The sequence below is a fragment of the Cygnus atratus genome, chromosome 14 (genome assembly GCF_013377495.2).
Source record: "Cygnus atratus isolate AKBS03 ecotype Queensland, Australia chromosome 14, CAtr_DNAZoo_HiC_assembly, whole genome shotgun sequence".
NCBI classification, from domain to species: Eukaryota; Metazoa; Chordata; class Aves; order Anseriformes; family Anatidae; genus Cygnus; species Cygnus atratus.
Genome location: NC_066375.1, coordinates 13,168,764 through 13,194,048, shown reverse-complemented (window position 1 = coordinate 13,194,048; position 25,285 = coordinate 13,168,764). Strand labels below are relative to the sequence as shown.

Genomic DNA, 25,285 nt, shown 5'->3' with positions numbered 1-25,285 from the left:
ACTTAAATCTTAACATGCAGTGACTTCTTGCGCTTCTACCAGAATGTTACTGCTTTGTACATGACACTCATTAGTGTAACATGGTTGAACATATTTAGTCTCAAAACTTCTCTGCTGCTTACCTAGGCCCCTAAAAGAAACTGCATGTAACAGAAACCCGGCAGTCAGTTCTGTTGTCACTAACTCACAAGGATGTACTTGGACCCCTGCTTGCCTATAATGACACTTGTCATTCATCCATCTCCAAGAGGCTGCTTGGTTCATCAGTCAAAGCAGTCATTTAATCTTTGGCAGACATGTTGCTTATCTAAAGATGATGGATAATTTATTTTGAAGGAGAGAGGCAGAATTACAAGGTCTCCCCCTCCTGTAAGCATTTTAACACTATTTCCTTACAACATACACAGCTAAGATTAATGTATTGAAATTGTACAGCTGTGTATGTTCTGTTTGTAAAGTAGCATTTCCTTACCTATTAATAATCACCTTAAATACCTATGCAGTTCAGTGATCGTGGATCTAGTGTCCTCAGCCTGTGGTAAATGCTAACCTGGGTAACTGATTGGGTACTAAAACGGTAGGTCATGTTTAGTGTCTAAACAAAGAAATCCCAGGCATAAAGGAATTGCAGCACAGTCCCAGTTCAGAAATTAAAAGTCTCTGGCTCTCATTAACTCTAGCTCAGTTCCTGAAATTGGTGAAAGTTGGATATCTCTAATGTATGTACTTTCAGAACCTTGCTAGGCTGTATGGAAGTCTTCAATACCTGTACACAAGCACAGTGGTGTGTACAGGAACTAAGTCAAACCTGTTCTGCTGAAAAGTGTCTCGTTATATGCAAAGGCCAAGGAGAGAATGCATGCATTATGCTAATCTGACAAAAAGAAAGCTCTCCTTAACCTTGAGGAGAGATGCCAGGAGCATGCTTGGATGGCAGAAGGGTGTGTGATCTTGCCATGAACTGGTTGTGCTTCGGGATAACTCTCTCTGCACCGTGAAGGGATGGAGGGAAAATGGAGCAGAACGTGAGCCATGCGTGTGAAAGACTAGATGCAGGCTCACTGATCTGGATGCCAGCGTTCATGTATGAATTTCAACTTGGAAAAATAGTTGCTGCATGTGTAGTTCAGCAGAGGCGCAACTGAGGCCCTGGGCTTGCTGAACAATGGGAAACAGAAGAAGCCACCTCTGTTGTAGCTGAGAAAGGCACATGTAACGGTGGGATTCATTAAAGTACAGTTGGACATTGTGAAAATAAGAACAATAAAAAAATATGTATACAATGCTTCATTTAAGGCGGAATCTACCCTCAGGAAAAAAAAAGTAAACATACTTCAGGAGTTGGTTAGCCCTTACTAAAATTTGGAAGGAAGGAAAGGGCTGAGGAGAGAAATGCTAATGAAAGTTATCCTCAAGTAGTTTCTGGTAGTTTTCAAGGTGCTGCTGTGGAAGGGCAAAGCCAAACAAGCTAGCTGGTGCTTTGCTAGAGCCTGGAATAATCGGTTCGCGTTTGGCAACTTTTTAACCCCTGTTAACCCCTGCAGTCTCTCCAATAGATATTTTCTTATTCGTACAGAATTACTTTTTGGGGTTATCCAAGGTTATTTACAATTTCTGTGCAACTTTGGCCTCAGCAATACCCATCTGTTGGTTTCACTGTTGCGGATGCAAAGGGCTTTCTGCCGCATGATTTCCCACTTGCTGCTGGGGCAGGGTCCCTGCTTTTAGCGGTCACACCGTGTTCGGCTGTGGCCTGCCTGGCACCAAGGGCCTTTAACTCCCGGTATCTGGTTTCTGGTGTTTTAGGATCGTGGGGATGGTGCAGGGCCCTGCAGCGGTGTTAGAGGGGCGAGCACCCGGGGCGGCACAGCTGCAGCCTCCGAGCTTAAGATGGCAGCCCCTGAAGGCAGTCATTCCCCCCGAGTTTTAAGGGGGGGGGAGGATAAGAAGAGGCTAAACAGCGTGTTTTGTCACCCGATTTTTGTAAGGGGGAGGGTTGAGGCGGGGGGCTCAGCACAGGTCCCCGCCACAGGCCCCCGACGCACAGCGGGAACACCCGCCTCCATTCCAGGCGGTGCCACAAGATGGCGGCTTGCCGCGCCGCCGGGACTACACCTCCCGGCATGCCCCGCTCCGCGGCTCCGGAGCGCCGCGAAATGGCCGCCGGCCTCCCGGCGAACCGCACCCCGCGCCTACAGCTCCCGGCAGGCCTCGCGCCGCCGCGGCCACTTGCGGCGGCTCGGCCCCGCTCGGCGGAGGCGTGGCCCGCGAGGTCCCGCAGGTAGCGGAAGTGACCTCACATCCGGCGGGGCTGCGGCGCTGGGAGGGGAGCGGGGCGGAGGGGCCGGCGGCGGGGACGCGGCGCGGGGCAGGAGCGGAGCGGAGCGGCGGCGGCTCGGAGCCGGGCGGGCGCACCCGCGGCCTTCCCCTTCCCTCTGCGCGCAGGTGAGCGGCGCGCGGCGCGGCCCGGGCTGCAGCCAACGCCGGGGGGGCGCGGCCGGGGGGAGCCGCCCGCTCCTCCCCTCCCGGCCCGGCCCTGCCCGGCCCCTTGTCCCCGTGAGCGGCGCCCCCCGGCGGCGGGAGCGGGGCGGCCCGCGGCGGCGTCCCCATTGTCTGCGGCGTGCATCCGGGTCCTGCGGCGGGGGGGGGAGGCGGGGGGGAGCGGCGCCTGACGGGATCCGGCCCCCCCCCGCGGGGCGGCCCCTTGTGGGCGAACAAAGCCCGGCTCGGCGCGGGGGGGGGGCGCGGGGCCAGGGCCGGGCCGAGCCCCCCAGCCCCGGGGCGGCCTCCGCTCCTTCAGGCTTCCTTCTTGAGGCCGCGCCGCCCCGCTTCAGGCGCCCTCTCCCCGCCACGCGGCGCGGTCCTGGTCCCGGTAACCGGCCCTCCCTGAGCGCAGGGGTAGCGAGCACCGTGCCGCCGCTCCCGGCTCCGCTGCCCCCAGCGCCCGCCGGGCTGCTCCTCGTCCTGCCTCGCGTGAGGCACGCGTGGTGTGTTCACAAACATCCCCCTTGTTTTTGTTTCCTTAAGGCCGAGGACCTGGGGCTTGCTCTGTGGAACTAGACCCGCCGACCTGCTTTTCGGAAGTAGGTGTTAGATAAAATTATCCCGCGGTGGGTTTTCGAGGCTGCGTTTTCAATCGCAAGCCCATGAGCTGTACGGGAGGCTGGTGTGGGGCTCGCTGTGGCTACGAGCGCAGCACCACCCCCTGAGAAACAAATCCGCGGGCCTCAGGGGTGCTCTGGCATTGTAAGCTCTGCACTGCCTGCAGAACACACGCAGGTCAACCACGAGTTCTGTTGTTATTGCATGTTTAATTTCTGAATTCTGTTAGTTCCTTAGACAAAAATCCTGCTTTTTTCAGCCTTTGTGCGCTTACACCGTTCTTTGTGCATCTTCCCACCCGCCCCGTCCCAGAACAGCTTGGGGCTGAGTCTCGCATTGTTTGGCTGTGGCAGAGTTCTCCATCTTTTCTATTTCACAGCACTACTAATGCTATTTTTTCCTCGTCTTAGTGTCAGGAGCTTTGGGATCCTCTGCTCTCCACCTATTCCCAGATGGAAAATGTATTCCTACTCACGACTGTAGTGTTGCCTGCCACTGTGTCTTGTTTTCTACAACAGCCTTCTCAGATCGTGCCTTTTTGGAAGGCTGAAGTGGCGTTTGGCTCTTCTCCTCAGAGCTGCCTGCATCTAATACTAGTGAGCAGATGAGACTGTTCTCATCCTCTTTCAAGCACAGAAGGCCAACTGATTAGTATCTTGAACGGTGAAATGGAAAGCTCCACGTAGAGTATTTTATTATGAGTTGCAGAAAATCAAATTACAAGGAGTGCTGTGTCTGGGCACTGGCCTGGGGCTTCCTAGCTATTAGTGCGGGATAAGCGTTCACATGTTTTCCTATAAAAACAGATCAGCAGACGTAGGGCGTCATCAGATAAACTGCAAGTGTTCAGGTTGAGGCCTTGGATGTTCATCCTTGAGCGGTAATGGAAAAAGTTGTTTCAGTCCAAACACAAAACGCTGTGCTTCTTTTCCGCTCTCCGAAACCAAGAGTTCTACTTCAGTGTTTAAGAACTCGGAAAACTGGCCAGTGATTTAACAAATTAATCTCTCAGGCTTTATAACGGTGAGGGTTTTTTGTTCATTTTTTAACCTCTGTGAACGTGTCTGGGTGCAGTGTTTTTGTACAGAAGCTCCCTGGAATTTGACCTGACTACCTTACGCTGCTAATGCAGCTTTTCACCTGTAGTACACGTTGTTGGTGTGCATAAAATTCAGTGGAATATTAGTATCAAGATGCACTTCACAAAAGAAAAGGTGAAAAGATGTGCTAGTGAAAAAAGTATATAGGCTTTTCAGACTGAGGTCTTTTGTTTCTTTTAGTGCGTACTGTTTGTGAGCAGCTGAAGTTGCATAAAACAACTTCAGGCTGGAGCTGGGGTGTTAAATGCACCGTCTTTTCCTGTCCTACGTTAAACGCTGCCAGAAATGCTTTGGAAGTTTGTTTTGAGAGAACATCAAAAAGAACTTGTTTTCTGTTGCTAGAATACCCCAGTTTCTGGTCTCATTTGTTGTACTTCCTAGGGAGCTAAACTGACTTCCGTACTTGGGCTTGCCTTTGATTTAAAAACCTTGAATAGAGCCAAGCAGGCAAGTTCCTTTTTCTTTGTGCTTTTCTTAATTGATCATTTGGATGTGGTGGGTCTCTGACCTCGTATTATCAAGAACAAATTGTGAAGTAAAACGTGCCTTAATTCCACAGATAGTAGGGCTGATGGCAGCTCTTGTTTGCCTTTGTATTTCAGCGTGATAAGCCCTGGCACTGTAACAGCAACAAGGGCTATACTTTGATAGCTGCTTCTCCCAATAAATCACTTCTGATACACGGACAACTAGTTAAGACATAGATTTGAGAATAAAATAAAAATAATTTTTCCTCAGTGCTGCACTGATTGCACATTTTTAGCACACTGTTTGGTCCTAAGCTGAAAATCGTTACCAGTCACAGACAGCTGTGACAGAACGAACGTGGCTTCATGGCTGCATCTAGAAGCTGAGCTACTGGGTGAACCTGTAGGTCATCGCAGTCCCCCTGAAAATACACCAAAAGGTTATAAAAGCATTCAAGATTAATTATTGTGATTTCATTCTTTCATGTTGTTAGGACGTTCAACACTGCCATATCGGTATCTAGAAATATTCAGCTTTTGCAGTATTTATAGTCGTACTGAAGCACGATGTAGGAAGAACAATAGGATCGTCTCATTACAGCACAAGTAAGATTTTTGATACAGAACCTCAGGTGTCTCTGAACTTGAATGCCTTGCAAGCCTGATGGAAAGGCTGCAATATAGTTTGCTTCGTTTTTTTTTTTTTTTAAAAGTCTAAATTTGGGTTTTGTCCTGCTTTTAGTCATGGGTAGGTGGAACAAAACACGCTTACCAGCTCTGCCTTCGTTCCCCGAGCCCGGGCCGTTGGCCGTCACGGACTGCGGACACGCAGAAATGTTGAGCGCTCTCCAGACATGACTCAGGCCACGTTAATGAAGTGGGACGAGAGGCAAGCATGTACTGTCTTCCAGTTCCTAACGACACCTTTACCTGAAGCTTCTCAATCAGGGGGCTTTTGCTAATGAAGGAGCTGTAGGAACTGTTATGCCAAACTGGCTCTGTGAGGAATCAGCACGTAATGGTTTCTGCCTGTGAGAGCTTGCAAGCTTCCTGGGCAGTGAAACAGCCATGAAAATTGGTTCATGCAATCACAGAATCTCTCCTGTAACCAAATTTGGGTGCTCTGAAAGTTGCACTGGAGTTTCCTGTGCCACGGATATCTGTGGAAATTCCCCTAAGGTGTTGGTCGCTGTCTCCTAAGCAGTACTGACACCGGGCAGCTGATTTCCAGGGGAGTTTGGTAAAACTCAGATGAAAGCTTTAGAATTATTTTCAGAAAACAAATTTTCCTTTCGTTTCTCGAATGTCACCTTAAATATTCTCTTATTCGCAAGCATGCGTGATTTCCAAGTTTTCTGACACTTTTATTTGGCCTCGGTGCTTGGCATTTGCTGATTTGGTGAGATTTAATTTGGCAAAGTCACCTGAATCTGCATACAATGGACATGGCGCTTCTGGTGCTGCCCCTCGTTGCGATCGCAGCGCTCCTCGTTCTGGTGTTATTCACACGCTGCTGCCGTCACGGTAAAGCTACCTGGAGCCCCCGCGCAGAGGTGCAGCCTTCCCCTGGGCTGGGTTTATGCAGAAGCAGGGCGATGAGCGAATGTGCACGTCTTTAATTACTGCATTTCTTAATTGTAGACTTCAGATCAGAGACGCAGCCATGAAAGATCCAAGTCGCAGCAGTACTAGCCCCAGCATCATCAGCGAAGATGTGATTATCAATGGTCACTCTCACGAAGATGACAATCCCTTTGCGGAGTACATGTGGATGGAGAACGAGGAGGAGTTTAACAGGCAGGCAAGTTGTTTCCCTCTGTGGATGTCTTGGGCTGTGCCTTACCGTGTTACAGCTGCGGGGAGCGGCGCTGTGGCCTGCTGACTGGGGTCCGAGGCTGGGAGTCCTTTTGTGGTGGGGTTTTTAGATGGGCTTGCTGGCATAGTTCGGGGCAACAGACTGACAGTGTTTTCTCCAGCAATAAATACTTATTTTCTGTTATCGTGGTGAAAAATACGGGGGGCGTAGAGTGTTCAAATGCGTCCATTAACTGCCTACTGCTGCAGGAAGGAGGAAGCAATGTAGCTGACAGACGTTAAGTGGCACCTCGGAAAGGACTGGTCTTGCGAGGCTGCTGAGCCGCTCTGGTTCTGCGTGTGCAGACACGCCAGCTGCAGTCCGGGGCTGGATAAATCCAGGTGCACGCTTGCCTTGCCAGCAGGGCTGTTGCTCATAAGGGAGTTGCTGGACATAGCTGTGGGGTGACGGTCCCGTTCGGGTTGCTTAACGCTTAATAACTCGGAGCTGGTGTTGGCAGTCTGGCTGGGAGGAAGCCTTAACTTCAGCTTCCCCCTTATACCTGGGCACAGCTGGCTCTCTGCTGGAGGCTGGGAGCAGCCCGCCTCCTTCCGGTGCCCTTTTCTCTATCGTTACTCGGTCTTTGCACTCAAGCTGCTGCTTTCTCTGTGCTCCACTACAGTACGAACGCGCTGCGGGCTCTGAGGCAGCGCTTGCGGTATGACTGCAGCCCTCGCTTTAGGGTGCCAAGCTAATCTGAAATTCAGGTTGCTTACAAAAAGTTCTCTTGTGCGTGTGCCAGGATGGCCTCGGTGTCGCTTCTTGTTTGGTGGGTTTTTCCTCCTCGGGGACGGCGCTGTAATTAGCCTACAGGATGTGCAGTACCTGGGGAGTGAGCTGGGGGTTGTGCTGGGAATAAATTGCTTCTCAGGTACGGGCTCCGTGTTCGGGGAGCGGGACAGATGGGGGAGGAGAGGAGAATGGCCGCAGGCAGGCGGACGCCGTGTGACGGCCTCTCCTCTTGCTGCTGGAGGCACATCCCTCTGGGGGAAACCGAGCAAGTTAAACGGGCTGGAGAATCCAAGTGGACAGTGTCAGTTTAGAGACGTTTTGGGGAATTAAACACCATTTCCGGCTTCTGGGACTGCTGTTGGAAGCACCTGTAGGTATGCAACTGTGTAACGAAAAACCTGGAGTCAGGCAACCCCTGTTGTAACTCTAGCTTGTGGCTGTGTGCCCACGGCTTCCTTTTACCCACACGCAGGATGGAGCACCTGCACGAGGAGGATCGATTGGAGACTGCTGCCCTCTCTGGGGTGCTTTACTGGGGAAATTAATAAGTCAGCGTCTCATCTGGGGCTTGAATTGTCTGGACAGTCACTTAGAGCATACCGTAATGAGTCCCAGCTCCCCAGAAGCTGTGCCTCTTGAGCACTAAGCAAGCTCATGCATGTGTTTGACCCGAGGCACAGGGGACCAAGATTTTATGGGAATCCTGAACTCTGACACTACCTTCTGCTATGTTACTTGATTTCCACTTCAGGATTGAGTGCATGTTTGATTTCAGAGTAAAGGATAAGTAGGTAAGCTTGTTTAAGCTTCCATTGAACGAACTTTAGATCTGTTTTGATTTTTTTTTTTCCCTTGTGTCTGGCAAGTCATTTGCATCAGCTTTTATTTCCCTGCTTTCCACTCTTGAGTACTGTGGTACAGGACACGGGAAATTCGTCAGGATCAACACCCTGCAAAGCTCGTTTACTGAACAACCAAACAAAACTTCCCTTTAATCTTTGCTGTGCGTGTCAGTTCTGCATCAGTTGATTTACCCTGCTTTTAGGACTGCAGGTCAGCGTTCCTAATGACTGCCAACATCATGCGGAGTTCCTTAGAACTGCGCTGTGTGAACCCGCAGCCGTAGGAGGTGCTGCCTGTTGCCTGCTCCCAGTAACAGGCAGTCATTTTTTTTCCCCCTCAAGAGCCTTGCAGGACGCTTCTGTGCGGAGCGTGCCGCAGGCTGCGTGTGTTGCCCCTGCTTCCCTTCCTCGCGCTTCCAGCGGGCTCAGCCCAGGCTAGCTGGCCCAGCTGGCATTCCCCCTTGGAACTGGCGTTCCGCTGCTCGTGCTCGTTAAGAAGCTCTCCGTGGTAAGTGTGCAAAGTGAACAGCTAGGGCTGCCGTTCCCTTCCGGCTGCGAGTTCCTGAGACAACACACTTTCTGACATTAAAAAATCAGAGCTGCCTGCCTTCCTGCAGCACAGGCACGGTGTTCTGCCAGACGTCCCGTGGCGTAGCTAGAAAGAGGGTCGGTTTTAGGTACAAAAATCTCGAAGACACAAGTTTTCAATAGCTTTGTCGATAAAGCAGTTTCTTCTTGTTCTATAGATCGAAGAGGAGTTGTGGGAAGAAGAGTTTATTGAGCGCTGTTTTCAGGAGATGCTGGAAGAAGAGGAGGAGCACGAATGGTTTATTCCAGCCCGTGATCTCCCACAAACAATGGATCAAATCCAGGACCAGTTCAATGACCTTGTTATCAGTGACAGCTCATCACTGGAGGATCTGGTGGTAAATTCAGTTTCTCATCATTATATTTCTATAACTTCACATCTCTCTTTATCCAGGGTTGATTTTTGTTGCCGTTAATGGCAGAAAATCTTTTTCATGTGTGGGCCGGGGACTCTTAAGCCACGTGTGGCTGTGGTGGAGGGGGAAGCATGGAACAGCTGAGTAAGGTGTGTGCTTCCTCAGGTGAAAGAACCTCTTCAGTGGCTTTCTTCTATAACCGTGTGGTGCCTTTCCTAGGCCATGGCATAAATTCAAGCGGGTTTGGGTATGCATGCTATGTTGTGAAAGGAAGGTGGTGAGTGGAGCGCGCTGGCTGCGAGGTGCCATGGGAGGACTGTAAAAGTTTAATTCAGCATCTGTCAACACTTAGGTAGGTACAAATCATTCCAAGGTCTGATTTGGACCACGTGTACCACAGCAGGACTCTTTACAGAAATTCTAAGGAAGAGGGAAGCAGCTAAACTGATTATTTCCCTCTATTCTTGCTGTATGGCTTCTTAGTCTAGAGCTTAACTGAAAGGAAAAGGCAGTGGGCACACACTTTTCCCTAACGCAATGCGGAGTTGCTGATGTAGGTAGTACAAGAAGCACACAGTCATAGCACACACTGCTGTGAAATGCAGATGCGAACACACAAACCTTCCCAAGCTTAAGCAGCTTAGACCCGAGAACATGAAAGCCTAATCCTCCATTTCTTTTTTAATGATAAACAGCTCATTTTGGAGATGCTGTCTCCCCACCTTTAACTGCAGATCGTTGCAGAGCAGCTGCTTGCCAAGTGGGAGGACAGAGTAGTCACAGGCATCGAAATTAAACAATGCGGTGCTCGTACATGTTAAATTCCCAGAAGTGGCTTGAGTTCCTGGAGCAAGTCTCTTCTTGCTTAAATAAGCAAGATCTAAAAACCTTCTGGCACATTTAACAGCTTAACTACAGAAAAAGCTATTTCAGCATTCATTGAAGCTGCGGGTTCTGGGGCATGCCTGTGGTTTTCTTGTTTGTTTCCCATTCATTGAGCCCTCCTCTGACTGAAACATCCAGCTGGTGCTAGTGGAGGATCAGGTACTAGCACAGAGTGGTCTTTTCTAATGAGCACAGAGAATTTAGCGTATGCAGAAACTGTGTTACATGCCTGACTGTAACTCTGAATGTTCTCTAAATGTTCCTAATGCTGTCCGCCTAGAATTGTATTCAGTTTGGAAGTGGAGGGTGAAAATAACGATTCAACTAGAGTTCTGTTTTTCCCTTCCTCAGGTCAAGAGTAATCTGAATCCAAACGCAAAGGAGTTTGTTCCTGGGGTGAAGTACTTAAATATTTGAGTAGACTGGGCCCTCTTTTGGTGGATGTAGCACAATTTCCACACTGTGAAGCCAGTATTAGAAGATTTAATTGTAAAAGCTCTCTCTTCTTGTCACTGTGTTACACTTATGCATTGCCAAAGTTTTGTTAGTCTTGCATGCTCAATAAAAGTGCTGAGACTGTTATTAAGTAAATCTGTCAAAAGTTTAATGGAAACATAATTGGACCCTGGCTCTCTGCAAAGGAGACAGTGAGGTAGGAAGCACCAGTCAAGTTGAGACAAAGTACCACATTTATAAAACCTTCTGCAGACTCTGTCTTTTAAATAGGACTTGCAATTTGCTTTGGATGGTCTGTTTTTAACTAAAGATGTGTTAACTGGTGCTAGTTTGCACCTGATAATGCCTTAACTTTAAAATGAAAGCAAGGTTATCTGATCGTTGTGCAAATTAGCTAACTTTCCTTTGAACTATCAGTATTGTTACTAATGTTACTTTTTTCCCCTTAAAAAAGAATTCATGCTTCTTTTAAGCAGCGTGAGCTTTAACAGAAATTTTACAGACCTGTACAGAGTCGTAGATCTCAGCTACTGAACTAACATCCAAGTGATCGGAAGGAAGGAATTCCCTGTACTTGCAGTGTGTTATCATGTTAGAAATGTTTCACTTCCTAATTATGTTAAAGGACATGTGAGTTTCATCACAATTTCTTCCAAGAACCCAGATACATACATAGCACCGCCTATGTAACTTTTAGCGTACAACTTTATTATAGCTGGATTTAACCGAGAAAACCCTAGCATTAGTGATTTGAGTGGTGCTTTTTTCCCTTGCTTTGTTTAATCATCACTACACAATAGTCTACAGCACAATGACTTTTTTTTTTCTTTTAATAAAGCTAGAACAGTTTTGGCTTCTTAAACTTCATATTTGGGTAGGTTAAGCTGCCATACGTGTTCAGTGTGAATAGTGTTTAAGTTGAAAATATTGTAAAAAAATTATATTTTTTCAAAAATATTTAAAAAAATAAATAATAGTAGAAATGATTTGGTGGCTGTCTCATGAATATGCATCTCACGTGGAATCTCATTCGGCAGCGTGAAGAGGGAAGGGGTGACGTTCTGCTGCACCCCAGGGACGGTGCCCACAAGGCTGCTTGTGACAAGATAGCCCCAGGTGGTCTGAGCTCGGGCTCTGGCTGCTCTTTGCTGTCCTCTGACTGCTCTGTGTTTGCCTGGCCATAGTTTCCTTCGTTCTCACCACTGCTAATCCTAGTTCAGCCCCACTGTTTCTGGCAGCACAGGAAGTCCTAGTTAACAGCTGATGGCACTATATAAAACTGCTGCCTGGCGCATGCTTTTTGGAGGCTTTGGCACGGCAGCTGTTGGAGCCGGGGTGCTCTCAGTGGCTGTTCTGCCTGCATAAACCCGACAGAGCTGCAGGAAGGGGTGAGGGAGCTGTGGGGTGGCCACACGGGTAGCCTCCGGCAGCCCTCAGGTAGGGGTCTGATCCACTCCCGTGTCAGAACTTTGCCCGGCCTTGCTGCTGTATGTATATACTTTTATTTTTTTAAGCTGTGGGTAAGCCCAATGGAAACATTTCAGAAATCACACGGTGCTGTAGAACAGGAAGAGTGAGGCACTGCCTTTGCACTGGTGTTAGCTTACTACATAACCACTTCGCTTTGCTGCCAGTCTTGCTCCAGCTGGAAAGTCTGCTCTCCTGAGGAGTTCAGTCAGACCAACTCATTTTTCTGCTGCTCTGCAGCATCCAACAATTTCTCCCAGCTTCCCTGCTGAGCGTTCCCTCCCCCTGGCTTTCCCAGACCTGCTGGCCTTCCTAGAAGTAACAAACCTACCTGGTGTTTCTCCTGATTTTGGAAACTGTTTAAACTCAAGCACCTACATGCAGAGGGTCAGGAGAGGTAGCATCCTACCATGCTACAGCTGATTTTAGCCGAAGCTGGGGTCCCACCCGTGGACCCCCGCACAGCTGGCAGCGGTTGCTTTTGCAGCCCTTGTCACTGAGCTTCCTCTGGGGCTTCTCAGCCCGTGTGCAGTCGGCTCGGGGTGAGTGGCAGCTGAATGCTTCAGCTGGGAGCCAGCGTGGTGAGAAACAGCCAGGCTTGCCGTGGTTTGTTTTTGTGCTTTGTTTTCATCCCAGGCAACTGCATAATATGGAGAGGTTTGTTAAAGAGCTGAATTTACTGATAGTGTCTGCGGGGATCCTGTAGGCGGCAGGTAAGAGAGGGGAAGGTGCCACAGGGCTGCTCTCAGCCAGGAGCTCATCTCCTAATGAGGTGTTCGGGGTGATCCCTTGCTCTCAGCATCAGCCCTGGACTGAAACCAGTGCAGTAAAAGCAAGGGGCTGACTGCTGCGTTTTAGGAGTCTCTGGGTCCAGATTGTTTGCTGTCTGTGCTGTGTCTGGCTGGGGTGGAGTTAACTCCATAGCAGTCCCTGGAATGCTGTGTTGTGGGTTTGTGACCCAAACAACACTGATAACACAGGGGTTCAGGCTGGTACTCGCACAGCCTCAAGGCTTTCTCTTTTCCTTGCTCAGCCCACACCTCTTGCGGGCAAGACACTGGCAGGGGACTCGGCCAGGACAGCTGGCCAAGGGATATCGCACGCCACGTAGCATCGCCCTCAGCCTGAAAACTGGGACAGGGCAGAAGGTGGGGAGGTTCTTCCATTGCTCCGAGCCCAGCTGGGCATCAGCGTGCCCCTGGGAGGCGGCGAGTCATTGCACTTGCATCACTTGGGTCTTCATGGTCTTCGTTGTTTTTTCTTTTTTTTTCTGTTTTTCTTTTTTCTTTTTTTTCTTTCTTTTTTTTTTCTATCTCCCTTTCCCTCTTCACTTAAACTTACTCACTTATTAAACTGCCCTTATCTTCACCTGTGAATTTTCCTTTGCTCTTCGTGCTCTGTGTGGGGTGGGAGGGAGGGAGCGGCTGTCGCGGTGCTCAGCTCCCACCTGAGTCCACAGCCATGTCTGGGTAGCCCAGCGCTGCCTTCACCTTTGGGTTTTGGTGCTAAACCCCAACCTGAGCCCAGAAGCTGGGCTGGGCTGTCACTGGGACGTTGTCCTCCGCCTTCTGGGCATGCAGCAGAGATCACCAGGGCTGCTCGAGGGCCAGCACTGGTGTGTGCAGGTGTCTGACCAGGGACTTTGCTGAGAGCTTGTGCCCGGTTTCGTCACCCTGTGTTAGGGTCCGGGCGGCAGCGCGCTGACAGCAGCCTGCTGGTGGCTGGGATCGAGGCTGCTGTGAGCACCCCTGCGGGGTGGTTACTTCTGAAGCCTTGAAAATGCAGAAGGGACGAGGGAATGGTGCAGGAAACAACAAAAACACCCCTGGGGCAAGTGGGTTTGGATGTTTTTTTAATGCAGAATCTTAAAATAGACCGGTCTGATCACTGCACCCAGCACAGAGCCAACTGCGTCCGCTGTGCAGCCCTGCTGCGGCCAAGGGCGTGGTGTGAAAACCCTTGGCCCTGGCTGGTCCCAGTGCCTCTGATCAGAACTGACGGGCTTCAGCAAAGCTTTGAACATGTCTCAAGCCAGCGGGAGGCTGAGCTGGGGCAATCGCACGGGGGCTGCTGATGCTGAGGCCGGCGCCTGGGGAGCTCTACCATCTGCAGGAGCCCCCAGGATGGGCTCTGCACACTAGATTTAGCTAAAGCCAAGCCAGTGATGTCCCCAAAAGGCAACCAAATTCCCCCAGCCCCGCGTTCAGGAGGAGCGAAAGAAGCCTCGGTGCTGGCTGTGGGGGATGCTCGCAGCCCCCCAGCGATGCTGCCTGGTGCGACCCCAGCCGCTCGGCTCGGCTTTTCCCCACCCTGTGCCCTCCAGCAGCGGGGCCCGAGGCGCACCGGGTCCCGCTCACACCTTGGTGCAGACGACGAGGCCGTCGGCGCTGTCCTGCACGCCCTCGGCCGCCGCGCGGCTTTTCCTCGGCCGCCAGCTGAACCCGGTGAAGAGCGGGCAGATGGGCACGTGCCGCAGCCAGCGGCACTTCCGCACCACGCTCATCCCGAAGGGGAAGTCGTAGCTCTTCAAGCTGGCCGAGGACGTGCTGTCAGCGTGCGCGCCCGCCTTCCACTGCACCAGTCCCCGCTCCTCGCGCGTCCCTGTGGGCAGGCACAGCCGCCGTGCACCCCGGCACGCCCGCACCGAGCCCCCCGGCTCCCGGCCCGCTTTAATTACCTGGGATGGTGTTGTCCAGGATGAAGGCGATGGAGCCCCCCACAAACATCTCGGTCGTCAGCAGCACCGTCAGGATCTGGTCCAGCTCGGGGACGCCTGCGGGAGGGCAGGGGCTGAGCCGGGGCGATGGGCGCAGCGGGGAGCGGTGGGGACATCTCGCATGTGGCATCCCAGGTTGATCAAATGGTGCTTCGAGGTGTCACTGCCCAGTGCAAGCTCTCCCCTACCACTTTGAGGTTCATTGAGTTTTCAGATTAACTATGTAAATCCTACCTTGGAGCTACCGTCCCATTTAAGTCATTTTTTTCCTATAAATGCATTTAACAGTGGGTTGGTGAGCAGAGCAGGGTCTGACATTAAGACGTATGGACAGAGAGTTTTGCCCTGCTTGCCCTAAGCACCCTCACCTGGGAATGTGCTGGTGGCAAACCAAGAAAAAGGCTTTTAGCTGAGGGCGGGTACCTGTGTTAATGGCCTTGGGGTTGGAATCCAGGTAGTTGGGCAGTGTCAGCCCGAAAAACATGGCGAAGCCCAGCACGAAGAGGTTGCGGGACGAATTCATGTCAACGAACTGCAGGTTGGAGAGGCCGACGGCCGTGATCATGCCTGCAAGCAGAGACATGGCTGCGTCTGCCTTCGGGGCGCGCTGGTGGGAGCAAGGCTGCGGGCGATGCGGGACGAGCCCCGCGCTGCCGGGCCTGGCACAGCCGGCGAAGTTCGCTCCGACCCAGCTGCCGCCCTCGGCACAGCTCAAATCTCATCCGCAGCTTCGTGTCCCTCGGGCTCCTCGGTCGAAGCTGGGCTGATGCACACAGCACCCAGGTCCCCAGGGAAATGGCCCGACGCCGCTTCAGCGTTCAGTTACCAAACAGCGTGCAGAACATCCCGCCGAGGATGGGGTCGGGCAGCGATGCGAACAGTGCGGTGAACTTGCCAATGGTCCCCAGGAAGATCATGATCCCGGCGCCGTACTGGATCACCCTCCTGCTCCCCACCTGCCCGGGGACAGGGGCAGTGCGTGGCGGCGGCCGTCCCCACACCGAGCCGGGGACCCGCGTGGGGTGCGGGCGGTACCTTGGTGATGCCCAGGACGCCGATGTTGGGGCTGGAGGAGGTGGAGCCGTTGCCGGTTCCCAGCAGCCCCGCGATGATGCAGGAGATGCCCTCTGTGAAAATGCCCCTGGGGGATGAACGGGAGGGGACGTCCCCTGGGGTGGGTGGTGGGGATGTACCCGGAGGTGCCGGGACATGGCAGTGGGGAGGAGGAGGAGGCCCGGTACCACCAGGGAACCAAGGCACAAAGCGGCCAAGGGTGCAGATTTGGAGCCAGGTGCAGGCAGAAGGCACCTGCTGGGGCACAGAGCAATGTCCCCGTCCCCGTCCCCATGGCTCTGGCTGTACCTATTGATGGCGTGCACTGGGGGAGCGGGCGCTCCCGCCAGCCGCGCGCAGGAGTAGTAATCCCCGATGGACTCGATGATGCCGGCCAGCGTGGCGCTGAACATGCCCAGCACGGCCGCTGAGGTCACCGTAGGCAGCCCCCACTGACCTGCCGAGGGGACACGCCACCGCTCTGGGGACCTGACACCGCTCCCGGTGGGGACCCCTTGTGCTCTGCGGCGATGCTGTGCCTGCTCCCTGCACCCTGCCAAGGGTGCATGTCCCCATGGCACAGCCGTGGGGCACCCACATGTGCTGGCACTCACAGGGGTAGGGGACACGGAACCAGGGTGCCACCGAGAGGATCTCGCCGCGTGCGTCTGTCCTGGCCTTGTAGCCATACTCCTCGGGGCTGCTGGGGAAGACGCCGGTGCGCGTCAGCAGGTAGCAGAGCAGCCACACCACCATGATGGCCAGGATGATCTGCGGGCAGCGGCCGGGTGTCGCATGGGGATGGAGATGCCCCTGGCATTGCTCCCCAAAAGCCCCCCCGTCCCGTGCCCCTACTGGGAACATCTTGAAGATCTGCACGTGCAGCAGGACGAAGCCCCGTCCCCAGCGGTACCCGGGCAGGCGCACAGTGACGTTCCTCAGGTACTGGGCAAAGAGGACGATGAGGACGATGGACCTGGGGAGGGCAGAGCTCCCTGAGGGCCACCGGCATGCTACCGGTGCCACCTGCAGCTTTGGTGCGAGGGCCCTAAAAACCTGCCCTCATCCCCCATGCCCGCGGCCCTACAGCGCTGCGATGCCCCAGTGTGAGCCAGCCCGCTCGCCAGCGGCCTGGAAGACGGAGAGGCCGATGAGGGCGACGGTGGGGGTGACGGTCAGCGGCCCGATGTAGCTGAGCAGCGCCCCGGGGAGCCCCAGCAGCCCGATCACCACCTCCACCAGGCTGGACACCACGATGGCCCCCTGGATCTGCAGGGTGATGGCGACACGTGAGGGGGGGTCCTGGGCTCCGGGGTGGGCATGGGGGGGCCAAGCCGTACCTCTCGCATACGGGGCTGCCAGATGTGGGAGGTGTTGAGCGGCAGCGTCCAGTTGCCGTAGATCTGCTCTGGGGATGGAGAAGGGGTGAGGTGAGCCCCAGGGACTGCCAGGAGCCGGTGTCCCCCCCACCAGCACCATCCAGCCCTACCTTCAGGTGGGCACCGCCACTTCTCCAGCGCCAGGATGGACTTGGCGGGGACGAGGAAGGCCAGAGCACTCGCCTGGAACAGGGGCAGCCTGGGGACCAGAGGGGACGCCTGCACCCAGCGGCACAGGGACGCGGTCCCGGCGGCGGCGGGGACGTCCCCTACCTGATGCCCACGGTGGTCTGGATGAGGGTGGTGATGCCGACGCAGGTGAAGATGGTGCCGATGAGGTAGCTGACGGTGAGCTGGTCCTTGCCCACGCACAGGCTCTCGGCCAGCAGGAAGGGGACGGCGATGGTGCCACTGAAGCAGGTCAGGTAATGCTGGGGACATGGCGGGGGGGGGAAACACGCTCAGCAGGGACCGAGGGTGCCTCTGGGGGATGTTTGGGGCCGGCACCGTACCTGGAAGCCCAGCAGGATGCAGAGGTACCAGGGGGGCACATCCTCGATCTTGTAGAGCATGTCGAACTGCTGCCGGGCCGGGGGAGGGACGGCATCCACCGCGGGGCCCTGGAGCATGGGGGGGGCACAGCTGAACGGGCAGCGCTGTCCCCGCTGCCAGCCCCGCAGGAGCCCTCGGGGATGGGGACGGTGCCGCGGGGGCTCGGTGCTCACCCTGCCCATCCTGTGGGGATGCGGGGGGCCGGCGGGGACGTGGGCGAGGGCTGGGCTGGCGTCCTGGCAGGCAGGGAGAGGCAGCAGGCGGGTCAGCGTCCTGCTGGGCGAGCCATGGGAACGGGGCAGTGGCCTCCTGGGGACACTGGGGACGCAGGGACATCGCCCGGCCACCCCCGGGAGGGCTGCGGGCCCCCTGCTCTGAGACCTGGCGTTGCAGCAGGGTGTCCCAAATGCACAAAGCCCGCTGGGGTCCCCACCACGCTGGGGGAGCCTGCAGCATCCCACAGGTGCTGGGAAGGCGGCGAGTCCCAGCTGCAGCATCCCACCTTGTCCCCAGTGTGTGCCCTTGGTCCTGGGCTTCACCAACCCCCCTCAATCTCCCCCCCCATCCTTTGCCACCTGCATCTAGCTCACAACCCTGAGGCGGCTGCTATTTGGGGTGCCACCTCCCCCCTGCCTCCTTCCCCCCACTATGCCCCCGGCGATGGGGACAGGGCAAAGGGGGACGGGGACAGAGCCGCGGTCACCTGGGGCTGGGGCTGGGGCAGGTCTCCCGAGTGGGTCCCCATCCTGGGCAGCGCAGGGATGTCACCGCACGGTGTCTTTTATGGCGACGAGGAGGACTTTAGTCCGCGGGTTGTGAAACTGAGGAGCGCAGCGGCAGCAGGGGATGAGCGATTAACTGCTTTAATTAGGGCTGGCACCGCCGTTAGCACCGATTTGGTAAAACATTAGAGCGGGCGGGTTACAGAGTAACGGCCGGGTCGGCGGCACGGGGCACCGGGTGCCACTGGCGATGTCCCCGCGGACGCGGCGCTGCGATGGGGACAGGGACGAGCAGCGGCGCGGTGTCCCCGGCTTGGTGGTGGCCGGTGACAGCGGGGTGGTGGCCACCTCCCTCGGCATCCCCGTCGCACGTGTCCTGGTGCTGTGGGTACGAAGTCGGCTCCAAAGGTCGCTGGGGCATTAAGCATTAACTGCGCCCGTGGGTGCGGTGGCGGCTCCCCAAGGCCCCGGGGCTGGGCCGGGGGCTACAGCTCGTTCTGCAGCGCCTTGGGGGGGGCCGGGCGCCCCGCTTTGCCCCCTGCTGGAGGGGCACAGGGCCCCTTCTCGCCGTGGCACAGCAGCTCCCGCAGCGCCAAGGGGCCTCGTCGGTGCGCCCCGTAGAGCTGCTCCTCGCCCTGCTCGCCCACGAAGCTGTGGCACATCTTGGCCAGCCTGCAAGGAGCGGACAGCGTCAGGGCGCGGTGTGGCACTTGTCACTCCCCCGCCAGCCCCGCGCCCCTCACCTGCTGGGCCACGGGCCCCCCGTCATCGCCACGCTCAGGGGCTGCTGGCTCCGCAGCCCCGGCCCCGTCAGCCGCTTCTCCCCGTTCAGCTCTTGCACGCCGTAGCTGCAGGGGGGACACACGGGGTTGGGGGGGGTCTGTACCTGCTGTGGTGGGTGGCCCTGGGGTGCAGGAGCACCCCGTGGCACTTGGAGGGGTCAGGACGCCACTCACAGCTCCCAGCTCTGCGAGCAGCTCCTCTCCAGCACCTCCACGTAGTCGGACTCGCGCAGCGCCTTCCTGCCCAGCTTCGCCTCCGCCTTGCTCAGCTGTTCCTCCAGCTGGGGCAGAAATGGGGCAGAAAGCGGCCGGTGATGGCAGCCACCCGTGTGACCCCCCACTCCCACATTCCTCCCCCTTTTCCCTCCCTCGTCAGCAGCCGAAAGTGCTCGGTGAGTTGCCAGGCATGGCTGTCCCAGCGTGGTTTCGGGGTGCCCCCATCCCCGGTGCCCACCTGGAAGGCGATGGCGTAGCAGGCATCGCAGCGCAGGGACTCGGGCATGTGGGGCGAGTGCAGCTCCTCGGCGCTCAGCTGGGGCGCGGGGACGGAGCGGGAGAAGGACGGGGACGGGGGGTCCTGGCACCCATCCCCAACCCCTGGCCCCGCCACCAGGCTCAGGACCATGCACGCCACCAGCACGGGTCGCATCCTGCCGCCGTGGGGCCTGGAGGGGTGGCGAGCGATGCCGAAAGTGCAGTGGTGGAGACGCAGGCGTTATAAACCCCCGGGGTGCTGATGCGCGGCCGGTGCACCTGCATCCGGCCGACGTGCCCCGCGACACCCGCCCGGCCGTGCTGCCATCTGTCTGTCCATCCCCGGGGCTGCCGAGGACGGAGCTCTGCATGGGTTATCCCCACCATCTGCCCTCTCTTTTTTTTTGTTTTTGGTTTACTTCAGTCCTGCGATGCCTGCGTCTGTCCTTGTCTCCCCCAAATCCTTCTCAGGGCAGGTTTATCTCTCCAGGGCTGAGGATTTGGGGTCCCACCCCTGGACACGGAAATTCATCCCTGCTGCTGCTCCAGGACTGTGGGATCCACAGCCTCTGCCCCTCTGCTCAAAATGTCCCCAAAATGGGACACGTGGGCCCCCCCGCACCCCCTTTACAGATGAAACGGACATGGGAATGCAGGGTTAATGCTGGCTCAGCACTTTTATTGCTGTTTTAAGGAGTCTGTGCCATAGCCGGGGTGCCTCTGGCCATCGCCCCGCCGCGCAGCCCTCGGGATGGGACCAGGGGGACGGGGGGAGGCGGGGGCCATGCACCTGGTCCCTTTGCCAGCCGTGGCCGTGCTCCCTTGAATGACTTCAGAACCACCCCCAGGGATGCCAGGTGCTGGTAAAACACCATCTTTCCCGCCCATTCCTTTTAGGAGCCGGTCAGGTCCAACACCAGCTCAGCCACAAACATAGGTGCCCTCCAGCTGCAGGTGGGACTATGCTGGCTGGCACCGCAGCCAGGGCTCACATGGGGGGCAGCGGCCCCTGCTCGGGGCCGGCAGGGCTGGCGCGGGCGGGGGGCTGGCCGGGGCCGGGGCTGGCCCGCATCCCCGTGGGGATGTAGTACAGGCTCTCCAGGTACCCGCAGTCGGGCCCCGCAGCAGCAGGCGGCCCCTCGCCCTTGGGATCGGGGCTGAAGGTCCCGGGGAAGCCCCCGGGGTTTTCGGCAGCCGGCAGTTGGCCCTGCAGGTCAGGGTGCGCCGGGGAAGGAACGGCGGGCGGCGCGGGTGCTGGCAGCCCCGGGAAGCTGCTGTAGGGCACGTAGGGCACGCTGTAGAGCAAGGGGTTGAAGGGAGCTTGGTAAAGCCCAGCGTGTGACGCCACGGGCACCGGTGGGATGAGCACCTCCACGTACTGCCCCGTCTCGGGGTCGTAGAGCATTTTCAGCTGGGGCTGCCGCGGCGGCTCCATGTAGTAGCATTTGCCGCTGTCGGGATCGACGAGCATCTTGCGTTGTGCGGCCGGATGGGGATTGAACGGCCGCGTGGGGCTCGGTGCACTCTTGTTGCTTGGCGAGGAGCCCTCGGTCCTCCGGGGAGCGTCCTCCAAGCGAGGCTGGGGCTGGGCTGGGGGCTGCGGCACCGCAGTGGCCACAGTCTCGGGGGGCCGGGGCCGGGCGGGCTCGGGGAGGGGTTTGCTCCACAGGGATTCCCCACCAAGCAGGGTGGACACACCGGTCCCCAGCGGAGCACTGGCCAGGCTGGTGACTGACAGAGACCCAAAGGAAGAGCTGGCCACGTTGGAGACTGATGGGTACCCAAGGGAAGCAGGGACTGGGTTGGTGGCTGGGGGGGTCCCAAAGGATGAGCTGCCTGGTTTGGGGACAGAGGGGGTCGCAAAGGGTGCGCTGGGTAGGTTGGGGGCCAAGGGGGTCCCAAAGGTTGAGTTGGCCAGCCTTGGGACTGAAGCGGTCCCAAAGGATGCAGTGGCTGGATTGGGGACCAAGGGGGTCATAAAGGATGCGCTCACTGGGTAGGGGATCAAAGGTGTCCCAAAAGACGTGTTGGTCAGGTTGGGGACTGAGGGAGTGCCAAAGGACATGCTGGAGGCTGGTGGGAAGCCAAAAGCTGAGTTGGTTGCACTGGGGACCAAAGGAGTCCCAAAGGATGTGCTGGCCAAGGTAGGGACTGCAGCGGTCCCAAAGGATGCAGTGGCTGGATTGGTGATCAAGGGGGTCCCAAACGATACAGTGGCTGGATTTGGGACTGAGGGGGTCCCAAATGATGCAGTGGGTGGATTGGGGACCATGGGGGTCCCAAATGATGCAGTGGGTGGATTGGGGACAGAAGGGGTCCCAAAGGACACACTGGCTGGATGGGGAGCTAAGGGAGCCCCAAAGGATGCGGTGGCCGGGTTGGGAGCCGAGGGCAGCTTTGGCACTGAGGAGGATTTGGCGGCTTTCACGGGAATTGTCAAGTAGTTGGTGTTCTCCACTGGGGCAGCGGTAAGGTGAGGCTCGCTGGCTCCCGGCCACTTCGTTACGTGCTCCCAGCTCTCCCTCCGGTCTGGTGGCCTGGTGGGGAGTGGCCCAGTGGGGACAGAGGGACCGTTGCTGGCCTCCCTCGCTCGAATTGGGACAGCGGGGCCGGTACCATCTGCAGCACCATGGCTCCCCGCCAAGGCCAGCCAGCTGCCCAGCTCGCTGGTGGGTGGCTTTACCGCACTTCTCACCGCTGGTTTCATGGCACGGGCGTCCTGGCCATCCCCTGGGCCGTCCTTGCCACCATGATGCTGGTCCCCTGTGGCACCATCCCCTGCAGTGACGCCACGACTGCGTTCCTCCTCTCCCTCTGTGGGGCTTGGTGGTGGTGGGAGGACAAGGGTCTTCTCTGTCCGCAGCACCGCGCCGCTCCGAGCCGGAGAGCCCTCCCCAGCCACCGGCAGGGGCCGTGGGCCGACCAGGACGTGGAGGTGGGTCTCCACGTGTGCGTCCCCCCCGCTCGCCGCACGCGGTGGCACCCTGAGCTCGCTCCGCTGGCGACACGCAGGGGATGCAGCAGGGCTGAGCTGGGGGCCCTCGGTGGCAGCCACCTCTCTCCGCGTGGACTGGACTTTTGTGATGTGCACGGGTGAGCCCTGCGTGGGGCGGGTGCCGGTGACCGTCGCCGTCCCCTCAGCATGTGCTGCCTCCATCTCTCGGCCACCAGCTGTCCCCATGTCCCTGTCTGCCGGCGGCATGAGGCTCGGTGCCGGCTCACGGCGGCAGACTGAGGTGCAGTGGATGACGAGTGGGGATGGCGGCGTGGGCTCCCCGGTGCTTTCCCTGACGGGGCAAGGGGCTGGGGGGCCACGGGTGGTGCCAAAGCAGAGGTTGTAGCTGCTCTTCAGCAGCTTGCGCACGTCCCGCGGCTGCGGGATTTGCACCTTGCCTTTGTTCCCCGGATCAGCAGGGGTGGCCGCAGGGGTGCTGGGGCTCAGTGGCTCTCGGGGTGCTGGCGGTGGCTTCTCCTCCCACCGGCTCTGAGGCACCAGCTTCACCTCCTGCGCCCGGGACGTGAAGATGCCCCGGGGTGGCACATCAGGAAACACCAAGCTTTTGGGCTCAAACGGGACTACTTCGGGCCTGCTGGGACGGATGGCTCGCTGCTTCAAGCTGGGCCATGGCTTCTGCACTTTCTCAAATTTTGGGGTGATGTCCAGCGCCTTCCTGTCCCCAGCGTAGCCTTCGAACAAGGCGCGCGCTCGCCGGTAGCGGGTCCTCTCCGTCGTGTGCTCCTCGGCAGGCAGGTGCTGGCACTGCATCACCTCCTGGTACTTCATCCTCTCGTTGAGCTCGTTGAAGGTTGTCTTCAGCTTGCAGACATTCTCCCTTGTCGCCTCACTCAGCACAACCCCCTTGGCTGGCTGGGTGGTGCTGGCAGTCCCCAGCCTCTCGCAGCCCCCAGGACACCGCATGTCCTCGGCAGAGATACTGCAGTCGGACTTGGAGAGCGAGCTGGACTTGCCCTCCAGGCCATCCCCGAGCAGGTCGGTGCCGACTGAGGACAGCCCTGAGGAGGTCGAGCTGCCCCTCAGCGATTTCTGCTCCATCTTATTAATCCACTGCTCATACTGCATTTTCTTGGCTAGGACATTTTTCACCAGGTTGGAGGCCATCCGGGTCTTGCTGGAGGCGTCGTCCAGGGAGGCCGTCTTCATGAACTGCTTGTAGTTGAACCTGAAGTCCTCACCAACAGCTCTGCCCTTGCCTGGGGGCTCCTTTCTGGTGGGGGGCAGTGGCTGGGGGGCTGAGGCATCCCCCCACAGGAAGAACCCCGCCTCCTTCCTCTCCTTCCTCTTGAGCTGGATCTGCCGCTTGGGGACGGTCCTCTTCTTGCCGTGCCCCTTCTTGGTGTCGCTGCTCTCTAGCTCCACATCCACGCACTCAAACAGCTCCTTCCCTGTCAGGCCAGGCAGCTCGGCACCGCGGGGCTCCCCGCATGCTGCCCACCGCCGTCCTCCACCACCGTCCTCCGACAGCGAGTTGGAGAGGCTGGAGGAGGTGTGGGAGCTGCACATGTCCAGCCGGGTGCCGGGAAGGCCTGAGAGGCTTCGGAAGGACCTGGCCGTCAGTGCTCGCACCTCACCGTCAGCCTCGTCCGAGTCGCTGGCCCCGCCGCTCCGCCTGGCACGCCGCCCCTCGCTGAGCATCGTCCCCGGTGCCGCCGCGCCCGGCCGGTCCCCAAAGGCAGCGGCGGGCGGCTGGTCCCCGCGGAGGGGACCCATCCTGCCCCCGCGCCCTGGCGCCAAGCTATTCTTAGCAGTGACAGACAGCTGAGCCTGCCGGGCGCGCTCCAGCCGCGGGCTGGGGACAGGGCCGTGCGGCGGGGGGCCCTGAGGGGGACCCCGGGGCGGTGTGGCGGTGTGGCGGCCCGCGTCCTCCTCTTCCAGGAACTCCAGGCAGTCCTTGAAGGTGTCTGTCGTCTCCGAGCATAGCGCCGAGTGGTAGGAGGAGACGGAAGAGTCGGACATGCTCTTGGGGAGGTCGTCACGGGGCAGGACGGACAGGCGGCCGTCCTCCTCCCAGACAGACCGACGTCCTTCAATGATGCCTTCGGGGCCAGGCAGCTCGGCAGGGCGGCCGGCGTCCCTCTTGCCGCGGGGGATCATGGTGGGGACTGCCCCGGTGCTGCAGTCGGCAGCAGGCTCGACCTTCTGCTCTGCTCGCCGCGGCGCCTGGCTCCTCAATCACATGCGTGCAGCGGGCGCCAGCATGGGGGAGGCGATGCCAAGTGTCGGGCGGCGTGCAAATGCCACGGCCACCCCCGGCTTAAGGGTCTGCGGTAGGGATGGTGCCACTGTGACCCCACAGCCGTGAGCCCACCGGGGACCCACAGACCCCGCCGAGGCCGTGCCGGGTGCTCCTCTCCCTTGGTGGCACACCGGCTGGCTGAGGCCCTGCATCGTGGCTCCGTCCCCATCCCCTGCGTGCCCACGGGGATGCTGCGTCCCCAGATGGGGGGGGACACAAAGCCTGTCCCCAAGTGGTGCCACTCCCCCGCACCCCCAGCATCCCCCAAGCGACAAGCAAGCAGCCAGGAGGGATGGCAAGGTGCAAAGTCAAACCAGGCACGGAGCGGAGGAGGACAGTGTTGGTCACTTCTTTCGGGGGGCGCGCGGATCTCGTTGTGCCCGGCCTAGTCCGGCCGCCCCCGCCGGGGTCAGCCGCGGCTTTTTGGGGATTTCTGAAGGAAGCGGCGGCAGCAGGTGCGTGGTGGCTCTGCCAGCCTCCAGCAACCTGATGCCCGGGTTCA

The 25,285-nt window shown here is 57.5% G+C and overlaps 4 protein-coding genes across 8 annotated transcripts; 1 reads left to right on the top strand and 3 right to left on the bottom strand.

The window, feature by feature from the left end:
* Window positions 1-2,300: 2,300 nt before the first annotated feature.
* Window positions 2,301-11,369, top strand: PAIP2 (poly(A) binding protein interacting protein 2). 5 transcript variants are annotated; one of them, XM_035562958.2, is made up of 6 exons: window positions 2,301-2,445; window positions 3,028-3,083; window positions 5,164-5,275; window positions 6,311-6,470; window positions 8,845-9,024; window positions 10,279-11,369. In XM_035562958.2, exons 4-6 carry the CDS (start codon window positions 6,333-6,335, stop codon window positions 10,342-10,344), a joined length of 384 nt encoding a protein of 127 aa, XP_035418851.1. In that variant the 5' UTR covers window positions 2,301-2,445; window positions 3,028-3,083; window positions 5,164-5,275; window positions 6,311-6,332; the 3' UTR covers window positions 10,345-11,369. The 5 variants fall into 5 exon arrangements, with proteins under 5 accessions (XP_035418851.1, XP_035418852.1, XP_035418847.1 ...); XM_035562954.2 differs by lacking the exon at window positions 5,164-5,275 and having other exon boundaries at window positions 2,355-2,445; XM_035562956.2 differs by lacking the exons at window positions 2,301-2,445; window positions 5,164-5,275 and adding an exon at window positions 2,787-2,872.
* A 2,834-nt stretch (window positions 11,370-14,203) lies between these two features.
* SLC23A1 (solute carrier family 23 member 1) lies at window positions 14,204-18,295 on the bottom strand. Its single transcript, XM_050713602.1, has 15 exons — window positions 18,254-18,295; window positions 17,724-17,786; window positions 17,511-17,654; window positions 17,272-17,429; window positions 17,109-17,197; window positions 16,960-17,027; window positions 16,707-16,888; window positions 16,475-16,595; window positions 16,234-16,390; window positions 15,929-16,076; window positions 15,602-15,707; window positions 15,393-15,522; window positions 14,990-15,133; window positions 14,528-14,623; window positions 14,204-14,451 (listed from the first exon to the last, which is right to left on the bottom strand). Exons 1-15 carry the CDS (start codon window positions 18,293-18,295, stop codon window positions 14,204-14,206), a joined length of 1,896 nt encoding a protein of 631 aa, XP_050569559.1.
* A 462-nt stretch (window positions 18,296-18,757) lies between these two features.
* On the bottom strand, window positions 18,758-19,703 carry MZB1 (marginal zone B and B1 cell specific protein). The gene is made up of 4 exons (XM_035562946.1): window positions 19,509-19,703; window positions 19,229-19,335; window positions 19,016-19,120; window positions 18,758-18,944 (listed from the first exon to the last, which is right to left on the bottom strand). The coding sequence occupies exons 1-4, from the start codon at window positions 19,701-19,703 to the stop codon at window positions 18,758-18,760; spliced, it is 594 nt and encodes a 197-aa protein (XP_035418839.1).
* Window positions 19,704-20,516: 813 nt separating this feature from the next.
* PROB1 (proline rich basic protein 1) lies at window positions 20,517-24,641 on the bottom strand. Its single transcript, XM_050713695.1, has one exon. The coding sequence runs from the start codon at window positions 24,639-24,641 to the stop codon at window positions 20,517-20,519; it is 4,125 nt and encodes a 1,374-aa protein (XP_050569652.1).
* Between the last annotated feature and the right edge of the window lie 644 nt (window positions 24,642-25,285).